Genomic DNA, 23,636 nt, shown 5'->3' on the forward strand with positions numbered 1-23,636 from the left:
CATTTATCAAGAATATTATTTTTCATCATCCGTATTCTGTTTTTTTTTTTTTTTTTTTTTTTTTTTGCCCAATACAGAAAAGTTTAATATAATTGTAAATGTGACGAGCGTGTACAATTTTTTAGGAAGTTTTACTCTCAATTGTGTGTATGAAATGCGTATTAAGTGTTATACTTGTTATAAATAACTATGGATAATATTATTAAAAAAAAAAACAAAGAAAAAATAGTGTAATTATAATTCATTCTTATTTTATTTACACTTTCGGTAAAAAGTTTTTGTTTACATTTTTTGTTAACGAAAAAAAATTACTAAACGAAACAAAAGAAAATTTAAGAAAAATTAAAATAGTAAAAAAAGGAAGAGAAGTTAATGAATAATAGTCGAAGAAAGGTGCAATTTGCAGTCTTGTTATTAAAAATTCTTTTTTTTCATACCTTATATGAAATATTGTATAAAAAAAATAAATAATAATTTATAATAAATAAGGGACAATTATTTTACGCGTTGGTGGATAATCTTTAAAAGTGTTTCTATGCCATTGATGTGAGAGAAGACCGGTTATAAACTGAAATAAAGAAACTAATTAGTTTTTTAATTAAAACTATAATTAAAAATTAATTTTTTTTATTCAATAATTATATTTATTTTTAATTATAATTTTTAAATTGAATTTTATTCAATAATTAATTTTAGTTGATTTGAAAGTTGAGTGAATAATTTCTCACCTGATTACTGATTACCCAGAGACAAACGAAAAAGTACGCTTCGCCTTGACTGAGAAGAATTTGTAAAGCTACGTACATTCCAATTTCGGTGAATTGTAAAGGCGCGGAAATATAATCGAAAAGTCCTCCTCGAGGAATTTTGTGCTCCTTTGTCACGACAACACCATTTTTATCTTTCCGTAAATTTGCCAATATTAAATTCGTCTGTAATTGCTGATAACTCATCCAAAGAAAAATTAGAGCCGCAATCCAATCTTTCAATTTCAATGATTCCTGATAATTTGTTACTAAATCTGCAATTTTTCGAAAAGAAGAAAAAAATTATTATTAATCAAAATAATTATTACTAAGCAAATTAATATTATTAGTTGTTTAAATTATTAGTCAAATTAATATTATTAATTGTTTAAATTATTAATCAAATTAATATTATTAAAAAAATTATCAATAATTGATTAAATTATTATTAATCAAACTAATTATTGTTATTAATAGATTAAAATATTATTAATTAAATAATTTAATAAATTACAATATAGAATTTCAATTGTTTATTAAAATTTTTCAATTTACAATTTTTTTACATTTATTGTTAGTTCCAGAAGAAAAGTAATTTTTTCTCTTACAAGAAGAAAAAAAAAAGTATTGGCAATTTTTTTTTTAAATATACAGAAAAAAATATTTATCAATTTTACTTTTTTAATTTTCAAATAAAAAAAAGTAATGAATTTTTGATTTCATTTCTTTTTTCTCCTACCTTTGTGAAATCCTTCCGATTCGCCTAAAATTGAAGCGGGCAATAGAGTATAATGAATAAAGCCAACAAGATAGTGAGAAATATTTATTTTTCCATCGCTAAAAATATTGATGTAATGAGTTTCATAGAGTCGTCTTGTTGTTTGAATAACGACAAGTAACATTGCAAGTGTTGCCTGTGGCAAAGAAACTAAAAAACGATTATTTTTTTTTAAAAACCAAAAAAGGAATAATAATTTATTTTCTTATTAATATTATTATCATTGAAAATAGTAATATTATTGAAAATAATAATATTATTTATTTATTAAATTATTTAATTATTATTTACTTAAAGGCTTTCTTTCACTCCCAATTATTAAATCCAAAAATGCGTAAATAAATTCCGGGACATTTTCGTTGAAAAAATATTTTCTCATTGTTATAAATAAACAATACGTCGCAACAGGTGATGCGAAAATATAATAATGTTGAAACCACCTGAAAATGAAGTGTTTTTCTATTTGTAATTTTTTTTCTATAGAATCAAAATTTAGAAAAAAAGTTTCAAATTTTATTAAAATGATTATAATAAATTAATAATAATAATAAGTATTATTATTATTATTATTATTATTATTATTATTATTATTATTATTATTATTATTATTATTATTATTATATTATAATAATAGGTAATTATTATTATTATATTATAAATATTTGTTATGCGAAAAAAAATGTGTTTCAAAATATATTGAAAAATTTGAAATTTAGAAAATACGATTTTTTTTGTTCTCTGAATGAAAAGACAAAAAAATATTAATAAATATACTCAAAAGAACATATATATTATATAATGATAATTCAAAATTTATTTCACAGCATTATAAATATTCAGTTCAACTTTTATCCTTCACATTGTTTAAAAAAGTTCAAAAAAATTTACATTTTGATAAAATGTTGCAAATTATAAAATCGATATACATTCTTAACTTAGACAATGTATTGATAAATTTTTTTTGAAATTCACAATTTCCAAACTAATATATAAAAAAAAATTTTTCTTTTCAATTTTAATTCGACAACTTAAAAAATTTTTTTGGAATTAATCAAATCGAAGCTAGTTATTTTATAACAATAATTATAAGGTACAAATAGCAATACTATTTTAGTTTTAATTTATATTTTTCTAATTAATAAATTTATAATTATATTAATTAAAAAAATTGAATTAATTAAAATAATTAATTTAAATAACTATATATGTAGAAAATCATTTAAAATAACTAATTAGAATAATAATTTAAAACAACTATTTACAATAATTAAAAATTGAAGTTAACGATCATTCCGAGTCAAGGTTTAGAATAGAGAAAAAAATAACAATTCTTTTTATCATTTTTACAGCACAGATGTCTTCTTCAGTAACGTAAAAATATTAAAAAAATGAATTATTTTAAAAATTCATATATTTAAAAAAAAGACAAAAACTAAACAAATAATTAATTGTTAGAATGTTAAAAAGAATTGTTCTTTTTTTCTATCCTTAACCGTGACTAGAGATGATCACATTTGCCGTTGTTACTTAAACAAAATTTTTTTTTTAATTTAATGACAATTCATTTTTTAAAAAATATAATTTTTCTAATAGATAGTTTTTCTTTAAAAATATTATAAAAAAAATTAAGAATTATTTGTTCAACTCGTGTAAAAATCGCCAAGATTTTTTTAACAACAATTTGGATGTAAAATATTTTTGATTAAATAATTGAACTTTCCAGTACCCCTCGAAAAATCCTGGTAAAAAGTTAAATTCATTAAAATTTAATTATTTTCCAAATTTTCAATTAGAATTCTTCAAAAATACGATTATATTGCAAAATAATTTTTAAAAGTAAACAAATAAAATTCGTTAAAACATATAAAATTTATTTCAATAAAATTTGACGAAATTTTCAATTGTTTCAATTTTTTTAAAAATTATTTTCAGAAATACAATTTTATTTTTAAAACATTTCAATTACATTTTTTTTAGGAATTTCTAAATTAAATTTTTAAACAAGAATTAGAATTTTCAATTTCCACTGAAATTCGTTGTTAAATCAATTCTTATTAGAAAATTAAATGAAATTCAACTATTTAAATACAAATAACTAACTAATATATTAAATAATTGAATGTTTCTCAAAATTTAATTCTTTTAAAGAATTTATCAATTTTTTAAAAAATAATTCAATTTCTGAGAAGAATTTTATTTAATTCTTTTTTAAACTATTGACTTCTCGTGAAAAATTTTATTATTTGGGAAAATAATTGAATTTTTAAGAAAAATTTTATTATTTATGAAAATAATTGAATTTTTGCGAAGAATTTAATTTAATTTTTTTTTTAAATAATTGAATTCTTGTGGAAAATTTTATTATTTGGTAAAATAATTGAATTCTTTCAAAGAATTTATCAATTTTTTAAAAAATAATTGAATTTCTGAGAAAAATTTTATTATTTATAAAAATAATTGAATTCTTGCAAAAAATTTTATTTAATTCTTTTAAAACAATTGAATTCTCGTGAAAAATTTTATTATTTGGGAAAAAAATTGAATTCTTGTGAAGAAGTGAAGAAAGAATTCATGAATTTATTAATTTTTAAAAAAAGAATTGAATTTCTGAGAAAAAATTTATTATTCCTGAAAATAATTGAATTCTCGTGAAAAATTTTATTATTTAGGAAAATAATTAAATAATTGTGAAGAATTAAAGAAAGAATTCAAGAATTTATCAATTTTTAAAAAAATAATTGAATTTTTGAGAATAATTTAATTTAATTTATTTTTTTTAATAATTGAATTATTGCGAAGAATTTTATTTAAAATAATTTAATTCTCGTGAAAAATTTTATTATTTAGGAAAATAATTGAAAAGTTGTGAAGAATTGAAGAAAGAATTCAAGACTTTATAAAATTTTTAAAAATATAATTCAATTTCTGAGACGAATTTTATTTATTTATTTTTTTTAATAATTTACATAATTCTTATGATAAATGTCATTATTTGGGAAAAGAATTGCATTAGTCTTGTGAAGAATTTTATAAAAAGTTTTTAAATTACTGATTGTGAAAATTTGTATTACTTATAAAAAAAAATTGAAACTTTGCAAAGAATTTTATCAAAAATATTTTGTGGAATTTTTTAAAATTTGAATAGTTATTGAAAATAATATTTAAATATATCATGTAATAAATAAAGTTTAGTTAATAAATTTTTCCACTTAAAACCAAAAAAAAAAAAAAAAAAAATTAGATAAAATAATAATGGAAAGAAAGTTGAGAAAACTCACTTTTTTGGAAATTCAATCATGTGAAGAAGTGATTTTTTCTTTTTTTCTGACGTTTTTCCATAAAAGAAGGCCTGCTTTAAAATTTCCGGTAAATAATTTTTAAATAAATAAACAAGCACTCCATTAATAATAAGATAAAGAGAGAGAATTGTAAAAGTAATTGCAATCAAGTTCATGGCTAAAATATACTCTCCTCTCTTTCTTTTTTGTGCGCGCGAATAATTTTCTTACAACTATTGTAGATGTGAATTTAATACAGTGAAAGAGACTAAACACATAGAGGAGAATAATTCTTCTTGAGTTAAAATTTGTAATATACTTTAGAAAGTTTGCAGTGTACTAGAACTCACTGCGAGAGTTGTACCACACACTGTTGTGTGTCCTACTCTTTGTACATCTACAAAATACTCTAACTGGGGATTTGCCATTTTCATTTATATATACAATCATAATTTCTGTATTTCAATAATATGGAAAAGAAAAGCAATAAATTATAAATTTTATATTCTCTCTTCTGATTTGATTTTTGATTTAAATACATTTATCAAGGTTCAAGTATTATTTAATGACAAAATTTTCCTGTGAATTAAATATTTATTAATATTGAATTTGTTCTTTAAAACTTTTGAAATTAATTATTAAAATATTCCTCATAATAAATACGATTTTATGTTTGTAATGCATATTTATATACAATTTGAAATAAAATGTCTATAATATTTTTTTTTGTGATATTTGTTTACGTATTTAAGGAGAGTGTAAATATTTTTCAAAATACGATAAATAAAATTTTTGAAAGAATCTATTTTTTGAATTAAATAAAATAAAAAACAAATTTTTATAAGAATTTTTTTGTATAAAATTTAAAATGTTTAAAAATTTTTCAATTTAAATTTTACTTTGAAAAATAAATTAAAATAAATTCAAAAAATTCATTAAAATTAATTTTTCTCACTCTATTGGATTTATTCTAATAAACAAAGAAATAAATTCAAAATTAGAATTGAAAGAAAATCGTTTCAATACGGAATCAAAATTCAAAATTACAATTAATTGAAAACAATATTTTGAAATTAAATTCTAATAGCAATAAAACACTTCAATTAAAAGAAATATTTATTACAGGATAACGAAAACAATTTTTTTTGTGAATAATTTTAGGTCATCAATAATTAAAATATTCGTAGTATTATAATAAATAGGGAATAATAATTTTACGAGATGGTGGATAATCTTTGAATGTGTTTTTATGCCATTTATGCGAAAGAAGGCCAGATATAAACTGTAAAAGAAAAGAATCAAATATTAATTTTCATATTTGAATCAATTAAATTATTATTAAATTAAATATTAAAAATTAAATTTATTATTATTTTTTCTTATTATTTTAACTATTTTAATTATTTCTTATTATAATACGAATCATTAATTACTTAATTATCAATTTAAAAAAATACTTTTCCAAATACTAACTTATTAATTTGAATTTAAAAATATTTTTTTTTATTTTTCTCAATATTTCCTAATTTTTAATAGGAGAATTTGCGATTCAAAATTTTTGAAAAATTCACTTATTAAGTACATTAGTAATTATTATTGTTTATTATTTTCAAAAATTCTAATAAAAATTCTTCGACAAAATTCAATTCTTATTTTCATAAATAATAAAATTCTTCGGAAGAATTCAATTAGTTAGATAAATAATTTTAAATTTCTTCTGACGAATTCAATTATTTTCAATACAATTTTAATAAAATTTCTCTAAAGGATTTAATTTTTTTTAAATAGTAATAAAATTTTTCTAAAGAATTTTATTCTATTCTCAAAAGTTATGATAAAAAAATGTTTTTAAAAATTCAATTATTATTCCATTTTCTTCGCATGAATTCAATTATTTGTAGTAAATTTTTTATAAAATTCTTCGAAAGAATTCAATAAAAAAAAAAAAATTGTAATAAAATTCTGGAAGTATTCAATTATTTTCTAAAAATTTCGATAAAATTCGATAATCAAATTTTTAATTACAATATTAATAACAAAAACCATAATTTTAAAAACTTGACAGAATTTTTTTTATAGAATTCAATTGGTTTCAAAATTTCCAGTTAAAATTATTAAAAGAATAATTCCATTGTTATCAAAAAAATAAAAAAAGAAATACAAAGAAATTCTTCAAAAAAAAATTTAATCATTTTCATAATTAATAAAATTCTTTTGGGAGAATTCAATTATTTTTAATACAATTTTAAAGAAATTTCAAGTGTTTCCAAAACTTTTGATAAAATACTTCTAAGGAATTCAATTATTTTCAATAAAATTCTTCTAAGGAATTCAATTATTTTCAATAAAATTTCTAAAAAGAATTCAATTATTTTTAGAAATTTTTTAAAACTCTTGGCAAAAATTCAATTATTTTGAAAAATTTTGTTTAAAATCTTTATGAGAATTGAAACATTTTGAATTGCAATTTTAATAAAATTCTTAGTAAAATTCCAATTATTTTTAGAATTTATAAAATTTTTCGCAGGAAGTTAATTATTTTAAAGTATTTTAATACAATTCTTCGCAGAAATTCAATAAATTTGAAAATTTCCCATAAAATTATTTATGAGAATTGAATTATTAAAAATAAATAATTGAATTTATAAAATTTTTCGCTGGAATTTACTTATTTTAAAGAATTTTAATAAAATTCTTCGCAAAAATGTTATTATTTTGAAACATTTTAATGAAATTCTTTATAAGAAAAGAATTTAATTAAATACTTTGAATAAATTTAATTCCTTTCTTAAATGATGAAATTCTACGTAAAAATTCAATTATTATGAAAATTTTCGATTAAATTCTTTAGGAGAAATGAAATATTTTTATAACAATTTTAATTAAATTCCTCTAGAAAACTAAATTATTTCCGAAAATTTTATTAAAAATTCTTTGCAGAACTACAATTATTTTCAATTTTTTAAAAACATTCAATAAAATTCTTTATGAGAAAAAATTAACTTATTTTTAAGGATTTTAATTAAATTTTTCACAAGAAATTTAATTATGTATTTCAAAAGATGTCGATAAATTTCTTTACAAGATTTCAATTATTTACAGATTCATAATGAAAAAAAAATTAATAATATAAAAAAATTATTTTTAATTAAAAACAATTTGGTTTAATTAATTTTTGATACTTTTTAATCTTCAAGGATTTCATTAATTTTAAAATTCAAAACGTTAAAAAGAAAAATTATAGAAAACAAAAACAACAGATTACTGGAATACAATGATTTTTAAAATAGAAGAAAAAGAAGAAGATTGTAATTATTAGTTGTGTTAATTAGAAAATTTTGTTTACCTGATTTATGACGACCCAAATACAAAGAATAAAATAAGTTTTATTCTCGCAAATAATTAATTGCACAGCCATGTACATTCCAATTTCGGTGAATTGTAAAGGTGCAGAAATATAATCGAAAAGTCCACCTCGAGGTATTTTGTGCTCCTTCGTCACAACAACGCCATCCTTATTTTTTCGTAAATTCGCCAATATTATATTCGTTTGTAATTGTTGATAACTCATCCAGAGGAAAATTAATGCCGCAATCCAATCTTTTGTTTTCAATGAATCGCGTGACATTTTTTCGAATCCTGTAAATATTTTCTCGATTTTAATAATTATTATTATATACAAATATATACTTAAATTGTTTTCAAGATTTCAATTCAATTATTTTCTAGATATTTTGACTAAAATTCTTCTCTAATTCAATTATTTTCAATATTTCAATTCAATTATTTTCTAGATATTTTGACTAAAGTTCTTCTCTAATTAAATTATTTTGAATATTTTAATTCAATTATTTTCTAGATATTTTGACTAAAATTTTTCTCTAATTCAATTATTTTCAATATTTTTTGAGAAAGTTCCTTAAAAGTTCAATTATTTAATTTATAAATTAATTCATTTTTCATTATTTTGTATTAATTTTTATGTTACTTTTTGTAACTTTTTATAATTTTAAATCTTACATCATTTAATTTTTACTTTGAATTTTATTAAAAGTTTTGAAAATAATTTGTTTTAAAGAATTTTATGGAAATTTTATTGTGAAAATAATTAAATTTTTATCATTGACTTCTTTCGAGAAATTTTTTTATTAAAATTATATTGAAAATAATTTATTTCCTGTCAAGAATTTTATTATATAAATAGTTGAATTTTTGAACGAATTTAATTAAAATTGTATTTGAAAATAATTGAATTGTTTTGAAGAATTTTATTAAATTTGAATTTTTCTACATTTTATAAATAAAATTATATTCAAAAATTGAAAAAAATTAGTTTATTCTCATTTATTTGATTAGAAATAAATTTTTCTGAATAAAAAAAAAATTTGCTCTAAAGAAAGAAAGAAATTTTTCTAAATGAAGGAATTTTTGCTAGAAATAAAAAAAAATGATTCCTTCTTTATTGATTAGAGAAGAAAATAAAATAAAAGAAAATATTACCTCTGACTAATCCTTCCGATTCTCCTAAAATGGCAGCGACGAAACTTACATAGTGAAAATATGCGACGAGATAGTGAAAAATATTTATTTTCACATCGCTAAAGATATTTATTTTTATGGTTTCAAAAATTCTTCTTATAAGATGTGTTGTTACCAAAAACATCGCAAGAATCGTCTGCGGCATTGAAACTGAAAAAAATTAAAATTTTAATAATTTAATTATTGTAATAATAGAAAATAATAAATAATAATTTATTATAATAATAGAAAATAGTAATAATAATGTATGATAATAATAATATTAATAATAATAATAATAATTACATAAAATATTTTTAATTTATTATCATATGAGAAAATATTTTAATAAAAAAAAAATTATCTCCAAAAATAGAAAAAAAATAATTGAATATTAATTAAAAAAGAAAAAATAAAATAAACTAAAATTAATAAACCTACCCAAAGGTTTTCTTTTGTGTCCCATTAGAAAATCCAAAATAAGATAAACAATTTCCGGAATATTTTCATTATAAAAATACTTGTAGATTAATGTAATTAATGAATAAATAGCAATTGGAGCGGTGAAAATATAAAAATGTCGAAAACATCTGGAAAAAAGAACAGTTCATTATAATAATTTCTTAGTTCATAATAATTTATAATAAAGTTAACAAACATTTTAAATAAAGAAATAAATTTTACATTTAAGTAAAGAATTTTCTTTACCAAAAAAAGGTAATTTTTTCTAAAGAAACTTTTTCCAAAACAAAAAAATAAATTCTTCTAAATAAAGATTTCTTTATTTATTTATTTTTTTGTTTTAAAATTAAACTTAAAAATAAATTCAAAATATTAACGACAATAATAATACTCACTTTTTCGGTAATTCGAGCTTGGAAATGAATTGACTTCGCATATTAATATTACATTTTCCATAGCTGAATGTTTGTTTAATAACATTCGGTAAATAATTGTCAAAAAAATAAATAATTATTCCATTAATTCCAATGTAAATGGACAAAGTACTTAAAATAATTTTCACAAAATTCATTTCTGTGATTTGTGAATTTACCGTATGACTTGAAAAATATTTCAACTAAAATTTTCTTTAGCACACTCTCCGCTTTTTTTTTTATTACTCGTATGAGCGATTGCGACGCATTTAATTTAAATAAATTAGAAAAAAAATTTTTTTAGTTTAAATTATTTTTATATTATGTTAATTTTTACTATGAATATATAGTAATTTTTTTTAGAAAAAATTGAAATGTATTTTTTTTTGCTTAGTGTAAAAAATTGGTTCTATTTTTCTTCGTTAGTTATACTTATAAATTATAACATTTTATTTTGATTTTGGTTTTTTACGATTTAATTTGTCGTTTTTTTCTGTTGAGAATTTATTGTACTTGTGATTTTTCCCTCAAAATTTGGAGATCAACTTTCTCTGAATAAAAAAATTATTTAAAAATTGTCTTTCATTTTTTTTTATTTATAGAAAAAGTTTTCATTAAATTATAATCATTATAATAAAAATGGAATAATTATTTTTCTCGATTGGGGATAATTTTTAAAGTTCTTTTTGTTCCATTGGTGAGAGAGAAAGGCGCACAGAAACTGTAAGAAAATTATTCATTAATAATTTTTTATTATTTTTCTATTTTCAATTTTTTTATTTTATTAATCAATTAATTAAATTAAAACTTCAAAAATCGATTATTAATTATTTAACTATTGAGAAACAATTTATTTTATTATTATTGACTTTTGAACTTTTAAATTTAATTAAAAACTTTTGAAACTCGTAAATTATATTAAAATAGAAATATTCTTTTATATTTATTATTTAATTATTTATTCAATTAATTGTCAATTTATTAATTTATAGTCAATTTAATTGAAACGAATGTTAATTAAAATATCTTATAAAACTTTTAATTAAAAAGAAAAAATTAAATTTGCATTTTTTTCTCACCTGATTTTCAACGATCCATAAATAAATAAACAAATACGATGAACTGTCGCTTAATATAATTTGCAATGCTCCATAAACGGCGATTTCAGTCAATTGCAATGGCGATGAAATATAATTGAAGAGTCTTCCTTGGGGAATTTTGTATTCTTTCGTCACGACAATGCCATTTTCATTTTTTCTTAAATTCGAAAGAATTTGATTCGTTTTCAATTGTTCGTAAGTCATTAGAATAAAAATTAATCCAGCAAACCAATCTTTTAACTGCAGTGAATTTTCCCAATTCACCTCAGAATCTGAAAAAATATTTTTATTAATAAATAATAATTGCCAAAAAAAATTTAATAAAAAATTTTCGAATAACTTTTTAAGAATGAAAATTAATATAAATTATTTTTTAAATTAAAAAAATCTCTTTTTAAAATTAAAAATTTTTTTTCTTAAAAAAATTTTAATGATTCACTGTTTCGATACCTTTTACGATTCCCTCCGATTCGCCGAGAATAATAATCATTAAACTGGAATAATGCAAAAAAGTGATAAGATAATGTGCAATATTAATTTTTGCATCGCTGAATACATTAACACTTTGAGTCTCGTACAATCTTTTTGTTAAATGACCGGTGAGAAGAATAAGTGCAAAAATAGTATTTGCAGGAGGCACTGAAAGCAGAGAATTTCTTTCGTGAAAATTAATTGAAAATAATTGAATTTTTGCAAAGATTTTACTATTTAAAAAATAATTGGATTGCTTCCAAGAATTTATTAAAGATTTGAGAAAATAATTGAAATTTTTTGTGAATTATTATTTATTTTATTTTTAGTTAAATGTAATAATTTACCTGATGTTTCTCTCTGTTTTCCTAAAGAGAGATCCAAAATGTCAAAAATATAGTTCGGAATCTCTTTATTGTAAAAATATTTGTTTGTCACTAAATATAATGCAAACATGGAAAGTGGAGCCGCAAAAATGTAGAAATGTCGAAACCATCTGAAAAAAACAATTTTCTTTCATTCTTTCATTTCTTTTAGAAAATTATTTCAATTTATTTTCAATTATTTCAATTATTTATTATTCAAATTCAATTATTTACTTATAATCATTCTTATTTATAAAAAAAAATGTGTTGTTTAATCAAAAAATGTCTTTTAAATGAAAAAAATATTTTTTTGTGAAAGCAAAACTGTTTTTTTTATGAAAAGAATATTTTTTAAAATGAAAAATTGTTCATTTCATACAAAATTCGTTTTTAATGAAAAATTCAATTTTTTAAGAAAAAAAAATTTTTTTCCTTATAAACAATGTAAAAACTCACCGCTTTGGAACTTCCAGTCGACTGATAAATAAATTCGATGCATTGTCAACAAGTTTTCCATAGCAAACAGTTTGTCTCAAAAAATTGGTTAACAAATTTTGTCCAAATGAAAGAAATCCAATTGTAACTCCAAGATAAATAATAACAGCAGTAAAGAAAATTTTAATAAAATTAATTTCTTCAATTTCAAGTCCAATCATTGCGAAATAACTGAAATCAAAGAAGAAAATTAAAACTTTCTTTTTTTTGAATAAAAAAAATAATATTTACCTTCATAAACGAAAAGAACATTCCGAAGTGGAAAAAGAAAATTTTCAGTGATTTTTAGCCACAAAAAAAAATTATGTAATTTCGTTGAACAATTTTTTTTAAACAACTAGAAATTTAGAATCAATTAAAATTACAATTTTATTTAATCTCTCGAAGAAAATAATCTCAAGACGTAAAAAAAAGGGAATGACAGAAAAAATTAATTCCCTGAGAATATTTACAATTAAAAAATAATAATTTCACAAAAAAAATTCACAAAAAAAAAAATTAAACTTCGGTATGAATTTGCAATGTCTCTTCACTAATCATTGAATCGCCGCTAATTTCCTTCTCCAATCGAGTCAATGTTTTCACATCAATTCTTATAATTAGTGTGTCATTTTTAACAAATGTCTCTAAATATTTGATGAGAATAAATTCCGTGAAGCCATAACTACGTCGATTAATATTGTAAACGGGTTTTTTGAATGCCTCAAGATTTGATTGTGTTCTTGCTGTTTCTAAAATATTTTTCCTCGTATCATCAGGATTGATTAGTAAAAATGAAATCCAACCCTCAAATGGCCAATCGAGTGTATCGTCATTTTCCGATTTAACAAGATGTAATACAAGTGAAAGAAAATCGGAATTATTGTGCGAAACATTAATGCGAGCACAAACTTTATAGCCCATTGGACTTGTATAAAATGATGGACTAAAAAACATATTCATACGATTTGACGCCATATTATTTAATTTTTGATTAAATGATTCCAATTTCCATATGTATGAGCCATTGCATGTGCGCTCAATTATTGATGATTGTGAATTTTCCAGGGCAAATGTTAATTCACGATTTTTTTGCTCCAACATCACTACTTTCTCGCAGAGTTCACTGTAAACATTTTTAATTTATTAATAATTATTATTAAAATATTTTTAATATATTATGAGGCATTTTCATTTTTTCATTTTTTTTTTCATGTTTTCATTTTTAATTCGTTTTTAAATTAATTTTGATTAGACAATTCTACGAGAATTTAATTATTTAAATATGGAAAAAAAATTATTGAATAATTGAATTTTTCTTAAAATTCAATTCTAATAAAGAATTTTGTCAACAAATTTTTTAATAATTGAATTCTTTCGACGAATTTTAATAAAATTTTTACAAATAAATACATTGTTCGAGGAATTCGATTAAAATTGCATTAAAAATAATTGAAATACTGCAATGAGTTTTAATATTCATGAAAAAACTTAAATTCCTAAAAATTATTTTATTATTTATGAAAATAATTGAATCTTATAAAAAATTTGTCAATAATAATTGAAGAAGGAGAAGAATTGTATTATTTATAAAGACAATTGAAATTTTGACGTAAATTTTTAAGAATTGTAGAAAGTAATTGAATTTTTGCGAAACGTTTTATTAAAATTTTTCAAAATAGAAATTTAATTATTTTTTAACACAATTTTAATAATATTTCTAGAAAGAATTGAATTATTTTTAAAAAATTGTAATACAATTCGCAGCAAGAATTGAATTGTTTTTGTAAATTATAAAATTCTGTAGAGGAATTGAATTAATTTTAATGCAAATTTTATTTTAAATAATTAAATTCCTGCGAAATTTTTATTTTTGTGGAAAATAATGGAAAGTTTGTGTAGAATTTTACTAAATTTTTTTTTTTAAATAATTCAATTCTTTTGGGAAATTTGATTAAAATAGTAGAATATTAAAAATCAATGAATTACGAAAATTTTTTTGAAAATAATTGAAATTTTGACATAAATTTTATTAATATTATTTAAAAAAATTAAATTTTGCAATTAATAAGATTCTTCAAATAGATTCAATTTTATTAGAATTTTTGAAAATAATTTGAATGTTTCGCAGAAAATTAAAATTCTTTCGAGGAATTTAATTAAAATTATTTTCAAAATACATAATTAAATGCTTCTAAAGAATTTTTTTCAAATTATATTCAAATTTTTGAAAATAATTTAATTCTTTTAAGGAATTTTATTAATTTTATTTTATTAATTTTATTAATGATTTTAAAAATAATTGAATTCTAATACATTTTTTTTTAAATTGTATTGAAAGCAATTAAATTCCCATTTTTAAATATTTTAATAAAATTCTTCACAAGAATTCAATTATTTCGATGAGTAATAAAATTCTTCGCAAAAATTCAATTATTTTCGTAAATTTTTAATAAAAATCTTCAAAATAATTCAATTTTTTTTATATAAATAATAAAATTCTATATAAAAAATAAATTCTATTTTTGAGTCTTGGAAGTTTTTGTATGAAAATAATTGACTCACTGTATTAAAGGTTGAGATTCACTTTGAGCTTGAATTTCTTCTTTTGATGGAGGATCCCATGATTTTGCTTCGGCAGCTTTTGCGTCAATGTTCGATTTCAGTGTCAAATGAGACAAAGAATTGGCAATCATCTGAAAAGTATGATTCAAAAATTACATTAATTATATTAAACAAAAATAGGAAACGAAATTAAAATAAATTTTCAAAAAAAATGCTAAATTAAAATAAATATTCAATTAAATTAAATATTAGATTGAAAAAGAAAATTCTACCGTCATGTGGGAGTTCATTCCATCTTCTAAATGATGTTTCAATGTATCGGTGGATTTAAATATTTCCCTACATCCAATGTCCTTGAATGGACAATTTTGCTGCGATTCAATGGCATGTTTTTTATATGAACATTCATTTAAATGATTTTCCAAATCAATCGGTGAAATTTCAATTTGACAACCATATTCCCGATAAAGACAGTGCGTTCTCTGTTGAGCAATTTCTCTTTTTGTAAAAAGATCCTTAAATAAATCGACTTCTGGATTTAAAGGTTTACTATCGACTGGACAACTCGAACCTCGTTTTCTGCAAAGGAAAGAAAAATTTATTATCATTAAATTATTTTTTTAAATAAAAACCTCTTTTTGCTTTTTTTTTTAAATAAAACTTCGCTTTTTTCTTCTTTTACTAAAATTCTCCTTTTATTTTTATTAAATAATTTTTTAAATAAAAACCTCTTTTTGCTTTTTTTAAAAATAAAACTTCGCTTTTTTCTTCTTTTACTAAAATTCTCCCTTTTTTTCTCTTTTCTTTAGAATTTAATCATTATTTTCTTAAATTTGACTTTAAAAAGTATTTTAATTTAAATTCTCGAACCGCGATTTGCTCCTATTTTTCTTAATTTTCGCTAAGGAAATAAATTACTTTTTAGTAGCGATTTAAATCCTAGAGTCATGTGAGATTTAATCTTGATTTTTAATTAAATATTCCAACTAAAAAAATGAATTATATTTTTTTTTCAATTATTTAAATACTTGAGCCATGTGTTGATGCAATCGGAGCAAAATCTATGACCGCAGGAAGTAAGAACAGGATCCTTGAGCCAACTTATGCAAATTGGACATTCAAAACGTGGTTCCATGGTTTCTTTGTCAGATCTTTCAGCATCTCCACACTTTATTCAAAAAGAATTAATAAGAATTATTAAAAAAAAATTTTTTTTTAAATTTAGAAAAAAAGACAATTATTTTTATATATATAACTCACCAGGGAACTTTCCTCCGCTATTTTCACCATTTCCTTTTCCTTCTCATCTTCTGCCATTTTAGAAAATTATAAACTGCAAAAGAAAAAAAGTAATATTTTAATATTTCGAAAAATTTAAATTTCAACGATTGGAAATTTTTAATATAATAAAAAACATAATGTTATTAATAACAATAAAAGGAAGTTTTTCGTTCCATAAGCCCTTTGAAAGTAAATAAATAAATAATAATAACATTTATAATAATAGCAAATAATAATAGAAATAATAATAATAATAATAAAATAAAAATGAAAAATAATTATAGAAAAAGAATAAAGAAAAGTTAATAATAATTATAGCAACAAACGAATATTTTAAAAAGGTGTAAAAATATTAATATTATTATTATCATTATTTTTATTTATACTTTGCTATTGTTTGGAAATAAGTGTTAATAAAGAAATTAATTGCTAATTACTTTATAAGAAACAGGAGACAATTTTTCTTCTTGAAAATTCGATGAAACGAATATAAAAAATGAGATAAATAAAATGTTTATTCTATAATTTATAATTTTTGCTAAACAAAAAAAAAAAATGAGACAATAAAAATTCACTGAAATCCACTTCGGAAGTATTAACAAATTATGACATCATGAATTATATATACATTACGCTCGTGTCTTTTTTGCGAAAATTTGTGCTCCAAAAAACAAATAATAGTTAACAAAGAAACAAATAAAAATACAACACATTTATTTTAATAATTAAACATTAATTTTCCTTTTTTGAAAAGAAAAAGTAAAACAAAAATTCTAAACACTTTTTTTTTTCTTCTCACTTACTGCAATATAATTTTATAATTTTTTTTAAATAAACTAAAAGACGCACATGTTATTCGTAACCTAAAAATTCAAATTGCTAAGAAAGAAAAAAATGGAAAAAAATTAAGGAAATATTATTTTTTAGTAAAAATTTAAATCTATTAAAGAGGTGAAAAAAATTTGATAAATTATATTTTTTAATGAAAAAAGAAATAGATTTCTTTACTTTTTCTTTATGAAAATCACGAGAATATACTTTTTCAAAACAAAATTTATACCGAATGTAGTAAATTGTACTTACTATATTCAAGATAAATAGGGGATCTACGTGATTGTCTTATTTACTTTATTGATTGTTGTTATAATTTTTTTTTTATTTTTTAATTTCTATTATTTACAATTTTTTTATTTTTAAATATCAACTTTGAATTTTTGAATGAATTCAGATTTAAAAATTTAAAAAAATTAGTTTTTATTAACTAATTAATTATTATTTATTATTTTCTAAAATAATTAATAACATTTTTTAAAACGATTCAATTTTCAACAAATTTAGTAAATTTTTTTGCAAGAATAAAATTATTTTTATAAAATAATAAAAATTCGTCGTTAGAATTTAATTATTTTCAAAAATTTTTTTTTCCATTTCTTTATAAGAATTCAATTATTTTCAATTATAGTATTTTAACTAAATTCCTGAAAAGAATTTTAAATTTCCTCGAAATAATCAAATTATTTTCAAAAATCCTTCAGGGGAAAAAGCTGCTAATAATAATAAACAAATAATTAAAATTAAATAATCAAATAAAAATATGTTAATTAATGAAGAAATAAATAAAGTAGTAATAGTAGACAAAAAAATAGCAAAAGATAAAAAAGTAATCTAATTATGAAAGAACCTAATTAGAATATTTGAAAACTGAATAATTAAATCAATAAATTATTCAAAGTTTACAAAAAAGTCTCCGTTTTATTTTCCTTTTTTCTCTCTCTCTCCTTGTCTCTTTACATTAAGGAAATATTATCACTTAGAAATCATTCCATTCTTTTAATCGACATTTTGGAATAATATATAGAAAAAAAAATTAATATAATAATATTACATCCAATGAAAAATAAAAAAAAAAAAAAAAACAAAATATAATTTTCGGTAACGTCAAGAAAAAATAAAAACAATTTCTTCTAAAGAGGTAAAAAAATATATCTATACCATAATAAACAAATCATATAATACTTACAGATTGTTCCGTAAAAAAAATATTATTCCAATGTCAAAAATTGTTTTTTTTTTAAAAAAAGATAAATTTTGGAATCATTTCTTTTTTTTACGAAATTTTCTTCTTTTTTTTCTTTTTTAAAGAAAGAAAAATTATAAATAAGAAATAAACGAATCGTCCTCAACATTATTGACATCGTCATTAACATCATCAACTGATAGTCCATTAACATTTGATTGTTTATCTTCTTCTGTTATAAAAACAGCTTCACTCGCACAATTCAATGTTTCTTCATTTGCCTCGTTTGTCTCACTTTTTACATTTACCATTAACATATCATAATTCTCGGAATTTCTATCGTAAACCAATGTCGTCGATCTCGGGGCACTTTGTGTATCACGTTGATAATTATTTTGATGATAAATTTCCGGTGTTCGTTGATATTGTTCGGCACGTTGAAATTCTTCCCCTGTTCGATTAAAATCCTCCGACGATCTTTGTGTTTCTTCTATAAAAAATAATAATTTTCCACTTCGTTAAACACAAAATAAACAAATATTTTTCATTAATAATTCATTAATAATAAATTTTCTATAATTAAAAAAATATTATTAAATTATTACCAGTGTCTTTCTTTCTGCGATTTAAATCGGCAATTTTGTGTCCAATGTAAGAACCAACTTTTCTTAATTCAATGTCAGTCGTGCACTCGTCAACTTTTTTAATTTCTTGCAGCCAATATCGAAAAACGTCTGCAAAAGAAAAAAAAATTTTAAATTGTACAAAAAAGAAATAGAAATTTTTCTTCTTCTTTTGGAAAATGAACAATTTTTTAGTACCCTTTATCGCCAGTAATTTTGTGGGATCGAGTTTTTGTTTTGGTGGTCCCTCGTAGAATTTTCTTGTCCTGTTCGATAATTGTCCGGTAACTGAACTTCTCTCCAATGTTTCATGTCCAAATACTGCGAGGGCCATATTTTTAATAAAAATACTTGGATTTCTTGCCGTACACATCACTGTGTCGTAAGTTGATTTTGGTATCCAAACATCACGTCCCAAATGCACCTAGAATTGAAACAATTTTTTTAATAAAATTCTATTTTTATTCCATTTCTATTTTTTTTCATTTCTATTTTTAATCTACTTTTATTTTTATTCAATATCTATTTTTATACCATTTTTATTTTTATACCATTTCTATTCCTATTTTTATTCCATTTCTACTTTGAAATTTTATTTAATTCATTTAAAAAAAATAATTCTACATCTTTTAAAAAATGAAGTTATAAAAAAATTACGTTTTTGTCGAGTCTTCGCACGTAACCAATTGGTAAAAATACATCAGTTAATTGTTGATGATTTACATCTGTGGCGCAAACATTTGCAAGTGACGCTGAAATATTAGAAAACTTTTTTAGAAAGTTAATAAAAGCTATTTGAATAATAATTAGAAAATATTATAAATTGTTTGAAGAAAATTAAAAAAAATAATGCAGTAAAAAAAGGTATGTACATATTTTTATATTTAAAATTTTTGTGAGTAAATGAAAATATAAAAATTAATAATTAATAATTATTACTTCGTAACTCTTCATAATCATTGACGAGTCGACTTTGTAAGTCCCGATTGAGAACTGTTAATTCCTTTTGCATTCTATTTGTTTCCTCGAGTTCCAATCGTAATTTTTTATTTTCTAATTTTAAATTGTGCATTTCCGTTTCGTCCTCGCTTGTTTCCTTTCTTTCCTGAAATTCAAGGAGAAATTAAAAAAAAAACTAATTGGGAAGTATTTTTTTAAACTATTTTAAAAATTTTAATAAAATGAAAAATTATTTAAAATAAAATTAAATTAAAAAAATAAAATAAATAACTATTCAAAATATAATAAGACTGTTAAAAAAAGAAAAAGTAAAACTATTAAAAATAAAAAGTATCTAAAAAAATAGTAAAATTGAAAATAAAAAACTGAAACTATTAAAAATAAAAATAAAACAGTAAAATTAATAAAAATAAAAACACTCTTAATAATAGTAAAAAAATATTAATAGTAGAAAAAATTTTCAAAATTCAACATCAAGAAATAAGAGAATAAAATTCTTTTTAATTTTAAGCAAAATAAATTTAAAGACTGACGTTATTAATTTTCTGTCGTTTAGCTGTTAAATTTTCATAAGCATAATCTTCAGCCTCGTGTCTTTTTGTAATTCTTCCGGATCTGCGAGTTTCCTTCTGATCGCCTCTAATTTCAGTAGATTCACTTCTACCTTTGAAATTTTCCTAAAATAGGCAAAAAAAATCAAAAATTAATTTTTATTTAATAAAAATAAACGCGTCGATTTATTTAAAAAAACAACTATTTACCGTTTGATTTTCCACAGGTTTTGAAACTAGCTGCATTTTTAAAACATCGTCTGCAATTTCAAAGGTAATTTTAAAATTATCAATTTTTATATTATTAATAGTGTTAATTATATTATTATTATTAATTATATTACTAATAGAATTTGTAAAAAGAATCGAATTATATACAAAAATATTAAAATTCTTCGCATGAATTCAATTATTTTTTCTTAAATAAACAAAATTCTTGCCAAGAATTCAATTAGTTTTATAAATAATATAATTCTTTGCAGGAATTTAATTACTTTCAATACAAATTTAATTAAATTCCTCAAAAGAATTTAAATTTTCTTCATGAAACTTTAATAAAATTCTTTGAAAGAATTCAATTATTTTCGAAAATTTTCATAAAATTCGTCGCAAGAATTCAATTATTTTTATAAATAAATATAATTTTTCGGAGTTATTTTTCTCAGAAATTTAATTATTTTCAATACAAATTTAAAAAATTTTTTCAAGAGACTTCAATTCTTTTAAAAATTTTTAACAAAATTTAAGAGAAGAATTCAATTTTTTAATACAATTTTAATTATTTCCTCAAAAAAATTGAATTTTTATCGATAAAAATAAAAAAAAATTTACCATCGTTAATAAATTCATCATTCATAACTGCCGCAATTTTCACAGACTTATTCCAAGTCAAATGTTTCTCGATTAATAGCCGATTTCGAATTCTCTCCGATTTTAATCCAAGTAAAAATTGATCACGTAATCTCGACATAATATCCTCACCACTGTAATCACATTTCAATGCCAATTGTTTTAATTTTTCAATATAATCCCTTAATAATTCATTCTCCTCCTGTCGACAATTGCCAAATTTTAAACGTTCCATGTAAATTGTCGACGATTTTGGCTCTAAATGTTGTCCAATCATTTGTACAATTTTTTCAAAACCATAATGTCGTGGCTTCTCAGGTAGGCAAATATCACGAAATTTATTATACAATTTAGAGCCCATTGCCGTTAATAGCATAACTGATTTTTTTTGCGCTGGCACATCGTTTGCCTCGCAATATAATTCAAATCTTTCAATATAATTTGTCCACGTTTCCATTTTTTCATTAAACGGCTCAATTTTGCCGATTGACAATTTTTTTGTCGCATAAACTTCAAGACTTTGCTCGATAAAACGAACAATTGAGGCCTAGAAAAATAATTTTATTAAATTCAATTATTTTCGAATAAATAAATAAAATGTTTCGTGGAATTCAATTATTTTCAATACAATTTCAATAAAAATTTCTCTAATTACAATTTCTCTAAATACAATTTTTTTAAAATATTATTTAAATTCAATTATTTTCAAAATTTTCAGTAAAAATTATTTTAAAAAACTCCTTTATTTAAATAAAAAAATGGAAATAAATTCTTCAAAACAATTGAATTATTTTAAAGAATTTTAATAAAAAATTTTGACAAGAATTAAATTATTTTCAATACAATTTTAATTATAAATTTTTTCGAAAGAATTCAATTATTGAAAAAAATGTTGATAAACTTCTTGAAATGAATTCAATTGAATTTTCAAATTTTTTCATTATTTCTACAAATAATTGAATTTTTGCAAAACTTTAAAAAATAATAGTGAACTTTTGAGAAGAATTTTATGAAAATTGAATTTAAAATAATTGAATTCCTGTGAAAAATTTACTATTTATTGTTATTATTGAATTCTTTCGATGAATTTAAAAAAAATTAATTTTCTCTGCAATTCAATTAAAATTGTATTTAAAATAATTGAATTCCAGCGAAAATTTAATTATTTTTAAAAATAATTGAATTCTTGAATTGGATTTTATTAAAAGTTTTTTAAATAATTGAACTCCTGTGAAAAATTCAATTATTTTTTTAAATAATTGAATTTTCTCGGAGAATTTTTACAAGATTTTTAAGAAAAATTGAAATTTTCGAAAAAATTAATTAAAATTGTATTGAACTCGATTTTTTTTTTGCTAAAATTGTAAAATTTTTTGTAAATTTAACTGTTTATTTACTTTTTGAACACCCGGTAAATATGGCAAAAAAAATTATTTACAATAAATTAGAATAAAAGTAATAAATTAGAATTTCACTGGTTTTATTTGTAACACTTGTTAGTAATTGTAGAGAGAGCAAAGAACCATCAATTGCTACCAATTAGTATCAATTTTAACGAATCATTTTTCTATAGATTCAATGAAACGAAAAGAATAATTGTCAATTAAAAATATTGTCAAACTTCTATTAATATCGTAAAAATATGTCACAATAATAAAAATAATAAACAATCACTATTGATTTTCAATTTTATAATTTTTCTACTTAATTTAACCAAAAATTTATAATTTTGTTTGTAAATACCTGTAATTCCCGTACAACTTGCAAGCCATCATTGTTTTCTAATGAATCTTCGATTTCCATTTTATTTCTATTTCTCTTTCTAAGTTTCTTTTTGGGGAAAATTATATAATTTCCTGCAGTTTCCAATTCATGAATTTACAAATGTTCTTAACATTAATTCACAAATTTTTTAAAGAATCATATAATAAGGGGCAAGAATTGAAAAATAAGTAAACAATTATTAATGGATCAATTATCAGCTGATTATACATGCGATACTAGCGCCTACACGGCTAATAAAAAAATTGATAGAGAGGAAACTCTCAATTGTTACGTATATTACGTAAGTAATGATAAAATTTTATCGATATTAAAGAGCACTACCGAATTTTGAATTTATTAAATATTACTGAATTATTTTAATTATTTAATTTACCGTAATTTTAATTTTACCATTATTTTA

At 20.3% G+C, this 23,636-nt stretch overlaps 5 protein-coding genes across 9 annotated transcripts; all 5 read right to left on the minus strand.

The window, feature by feature from the left end:
- Positions 1-62: 62 nt before the first annotated feature.
- On the minus strand, positions 63-5,215 carry LOC122501578 (polyprenol reductase). 2 transcript variants are annotated; one of them, XM_043611155.1, is made up of 6 exons: positions 4,803-5,215; positions 3,746-3,747; positions 1,816-1,964; positions 1,486-1,674; positions 729-1,021; positions 63-568 (listed from the first exon to the last, which is right to left on the minus strand). In XM_043611155.1, the coding sequence occupies exons 3-6, from the start codon at positions 1,901-1,903 to the stop codon at positions 476-478; spliced, it is 663 nt and encodes a 220-aa protein (XP_043467090.1). In that variant the 5' UTR covers positions 1,904-1,964; positions 3,746-3,747; positions 4,803-5,215; the 3' UTR covers positions 63-475. The 2 variants fall into 2 exon arrangements, with proteins under 2 accessions (XP_043467090.1, XP_043467082.1); XM_043611147.1 differs by lacking the exon at positions 3,746-3,747.
- Positions 5,216-5,932: 717 nt separating this feature from the next.
- LOC122501589 (polyprenol reductase-like) lies at positions 5,933-10,643 on the minus strand. The gene is made up of 5 exons (XM_043611170.1): positions 10,178-10,643; positions 9,762-9,910; positions 9,303-9,491; positions 8,149-8,441; positions 5,933-6,084 (listed from the first exon to the last, which is right to left on the minus strand). Exons 1-5 carry the CDS (start codon positions 10,351-10,353, stop codon positions 5,992-5,994), a joined length of 900 nt encoding a protein of 299 aa, XP_043467105.1. The 5' UTR covers positions 10,354-10,643; the 3' UTR covers positions 5,933-5,991.
- A 147-nt stretch (positions 10,644-10,790) lies between these two features.
- Positions 10,791-17,128, minus strand: LOC122501571 (polyprenol reductase-like). The gene is made up of 6 exons (XM_043611135.1): positions 17,085-17,128; positions 12,588-12,797; positions 12,114-12,262; positions 11,746-11,934; positions 11,275-11,567; positions 10,791-10,916 (listed from the first exon to the last, which is right to left on the minus strand). Exons 2-6 carry the CDS (start codon positions 12,785-12,787, stop codon positions 10,824-10,826), a joined length of 924 nt encoding a protein of 307 aa, XP_043467070.1. The 5' UTR covers positions 12,788-12,797; positions 17,085-17,128; the 3' UTR covers positions 10,791-10,823.
- LOC122501544 (TNF receptor-associated factor 5-like) lies at positions 12,883-17,516 on the minus strand. 4 transcript variants are annotated; one of them, XM_043611087.1, is made up of 7 exons: positions 17,460-17,489; positions 16,889-16,989; positions 16,431-16,503; positions 16,199-16,338; positions 15,443-15,749; positions 15,171-15,301; positions 12,883-13,731 (listed from the first exon to the last, which is right to left on the minus strand). In XM_043611087.1, the coding sequence occupies exons 3-7, from the start codon at positions 16,485-16,487 to the stop codon at positions 13,125-13,127; spliced, it is 1,242 nt and encodes a 413-aa protein (XP_043467022.1). In that variant the 5' UTR covers positions 16,488-16,503; positions 16,889-16,989; positions 17,460-17,489; the 3' UTR covers positions 12,883-13,124. The 4 variants fall into 4 exon arrangements, with proteins under 4 accessions (XP_043467022.1, XP_043467040.1, XP_043467030.1 ...); XM_043611105.1 differs by having other exon boundaries at positions 16,889-16,917; positions 17,460-17,475; XM_043611095.1 differs by lacking the exon at positions 16,889-16,989 and having other exon boundaries at positions 17,460-17,516.
- A 667-nt stretch (positions 17,517-18,183) lies between these two features.
- On the minus strand, positions 18,184-23,456 carry LOC122501696. Its single transcript, XM_043611364.1, has 9 exons — positions 23,195-23,456; positions 21,434-21,998; positions 20,813-20,862; positions 20,585-20,728; positions 20,031-20,196; positions 19,749-19,843; positions 19,290-19,515; positions 19,074-19,202; positions 18,184-18,958 (listed from the first exon to the last, which is right to left on the minus strand). The coding sequence occupies exons 1-9, from the start codon at positions 23,252-23,254 to the stop codon at positions 18,603-18,605; spliced, it is 1,791 nt and encodes a 596-aa protein (XP_043467299.1). The 5' UTR covers positions 23,255-23,456; the 3' UTR covers positions 18,184-18,602.
- Between the last annotated feature and the right edge of the window lie 180 nt (positions 23,457-23,636).

The sequence above is a fragment of the Leptopilina heterotoma genome, unplaced genomic scaffold (assembly GCF_015476425.1).
Source record: "Leptopilina heterotoma isolate Lh14 unplaced genomic scaffold, ASM1547642v1 Lhet_105, whole genome shotgun sequence".
Classification (NCBI taxonomy): domain Eukaryota; kingdom Metazoa; phylum Arthropoda; class Insecta; order Hymenoptera; family Figitidae; genus Leptopilina; species Leptopilina heterotoma.

Excerpts from the sequence above, each read along its gene's own strand:
- LOC122501578 (XM_043611147.1), bottom strand. The coding sequence starts at position 4,978 with ATGAACTTGATTGCAATTACTTTTACAATTCTCTCTCTTTATCTTATT. Across the intron at positions 1,675-1,815 it reads GAGTGAAAGAAAGCCTTTAA|TTTCTTTGCCACAGGCAACA; the intron begins GTAAATAATAAT and ends ATCGTTTTTTAG. Across the intron at positions 569-728 it reads TCTGGGTAATCAGTAATCAG|TTTATAACCGGTCTTCTCTC; the intron begins GTGAGAAATTAT and ends TCTTTATTTCAG.
- LOC122501589 (XM_043611170.1), bottom strand. The coding sequence starts at position 10,353 with ATGAATTTTGTGAAAATTATTTTAAGTACTTTGTCCATTTACATTGGA. Across the intron at positions 9,911-10,177 it reads AAGCTCGAATTACCGAAAAA|ATGTTTTCGACATTTTTATA; the intron begins GTGAGTATTATT and ends TCTTTTTTCCAG. Across the intron at positions 8,442-9,302 it reads ATCGGAAGGATTAGTCAGAG|GATTCGAAAAAATGTCACGC; the intron begins GTAATATTTTCT and ends AAATATTTACAG.
- LOC122501571 (XM_043611135.1), bottom strand. The coding sequence starts at position 12,787 with ATGATTGGACTTGAAATTGAAGAAATTAATTTTATTAAAATTTTCTTT. Across the intron at positions 12,263-12,587 it reads CGACTGGAAGTTCCAAAGCG|ATGGTTTCGACATTTCTACA; the intron begins GTGAGTTTTTAC and ends TGTTTTTTTCAG. Across the intron at positions 11,568-11,745 it reads ATCGGAGGGAATCGTAAAAG|ATTCTGAGGTGAATTGGGAA; the intron begins GTATCGAAACAG and ends ATATTTTTTCAG.
- LOC122501544 (XM_043611095.1), bottom strand. The coding sequence starts at position 16,487 with ATGGCAGAAGATGAGAAGGAAAAGGAAATGGTGAAAATAGCGGAGGAA. Across the intron at positions 16,339-16,430 it reads TAGCGGAGGAAAGTTCCCTG|TGTGGAGATGCTGAAAGATC; the intron begins GTGAGTTATATA and ends TTTTGAATAAAG. Across the intron at positions 13,732-15,170 it reads GAATCTCAACCTTTAATACA|TGAACTCTGCGAGAAAGTAG; the intron begins GTGAGTCAATTA and ends AAATGTTTACAG.
- LOC122501696 (XM_043611364.1), bottom strand. The coding sequence starts at position 23,254 with ATGGAAATCGAAGATTCATTAGAAAACAATGATGGCTTGCAAGTTGTA. Across the intron at positions 19,844-20,030 it reads TGATTATGAAGAGTTACGAA|CGTCACTTGCAAATGTTTGC; the intron begins GTAATAATTATT and ends CTAATATTTCAG. Across the intron at positions 18,959-19,073 it reads TCGCAGAAAGAAAGACACTG|AAGAAACACAAAGATCGTCG; the intron begins GTAATAATTTAA and ends TATTTTTTATAG.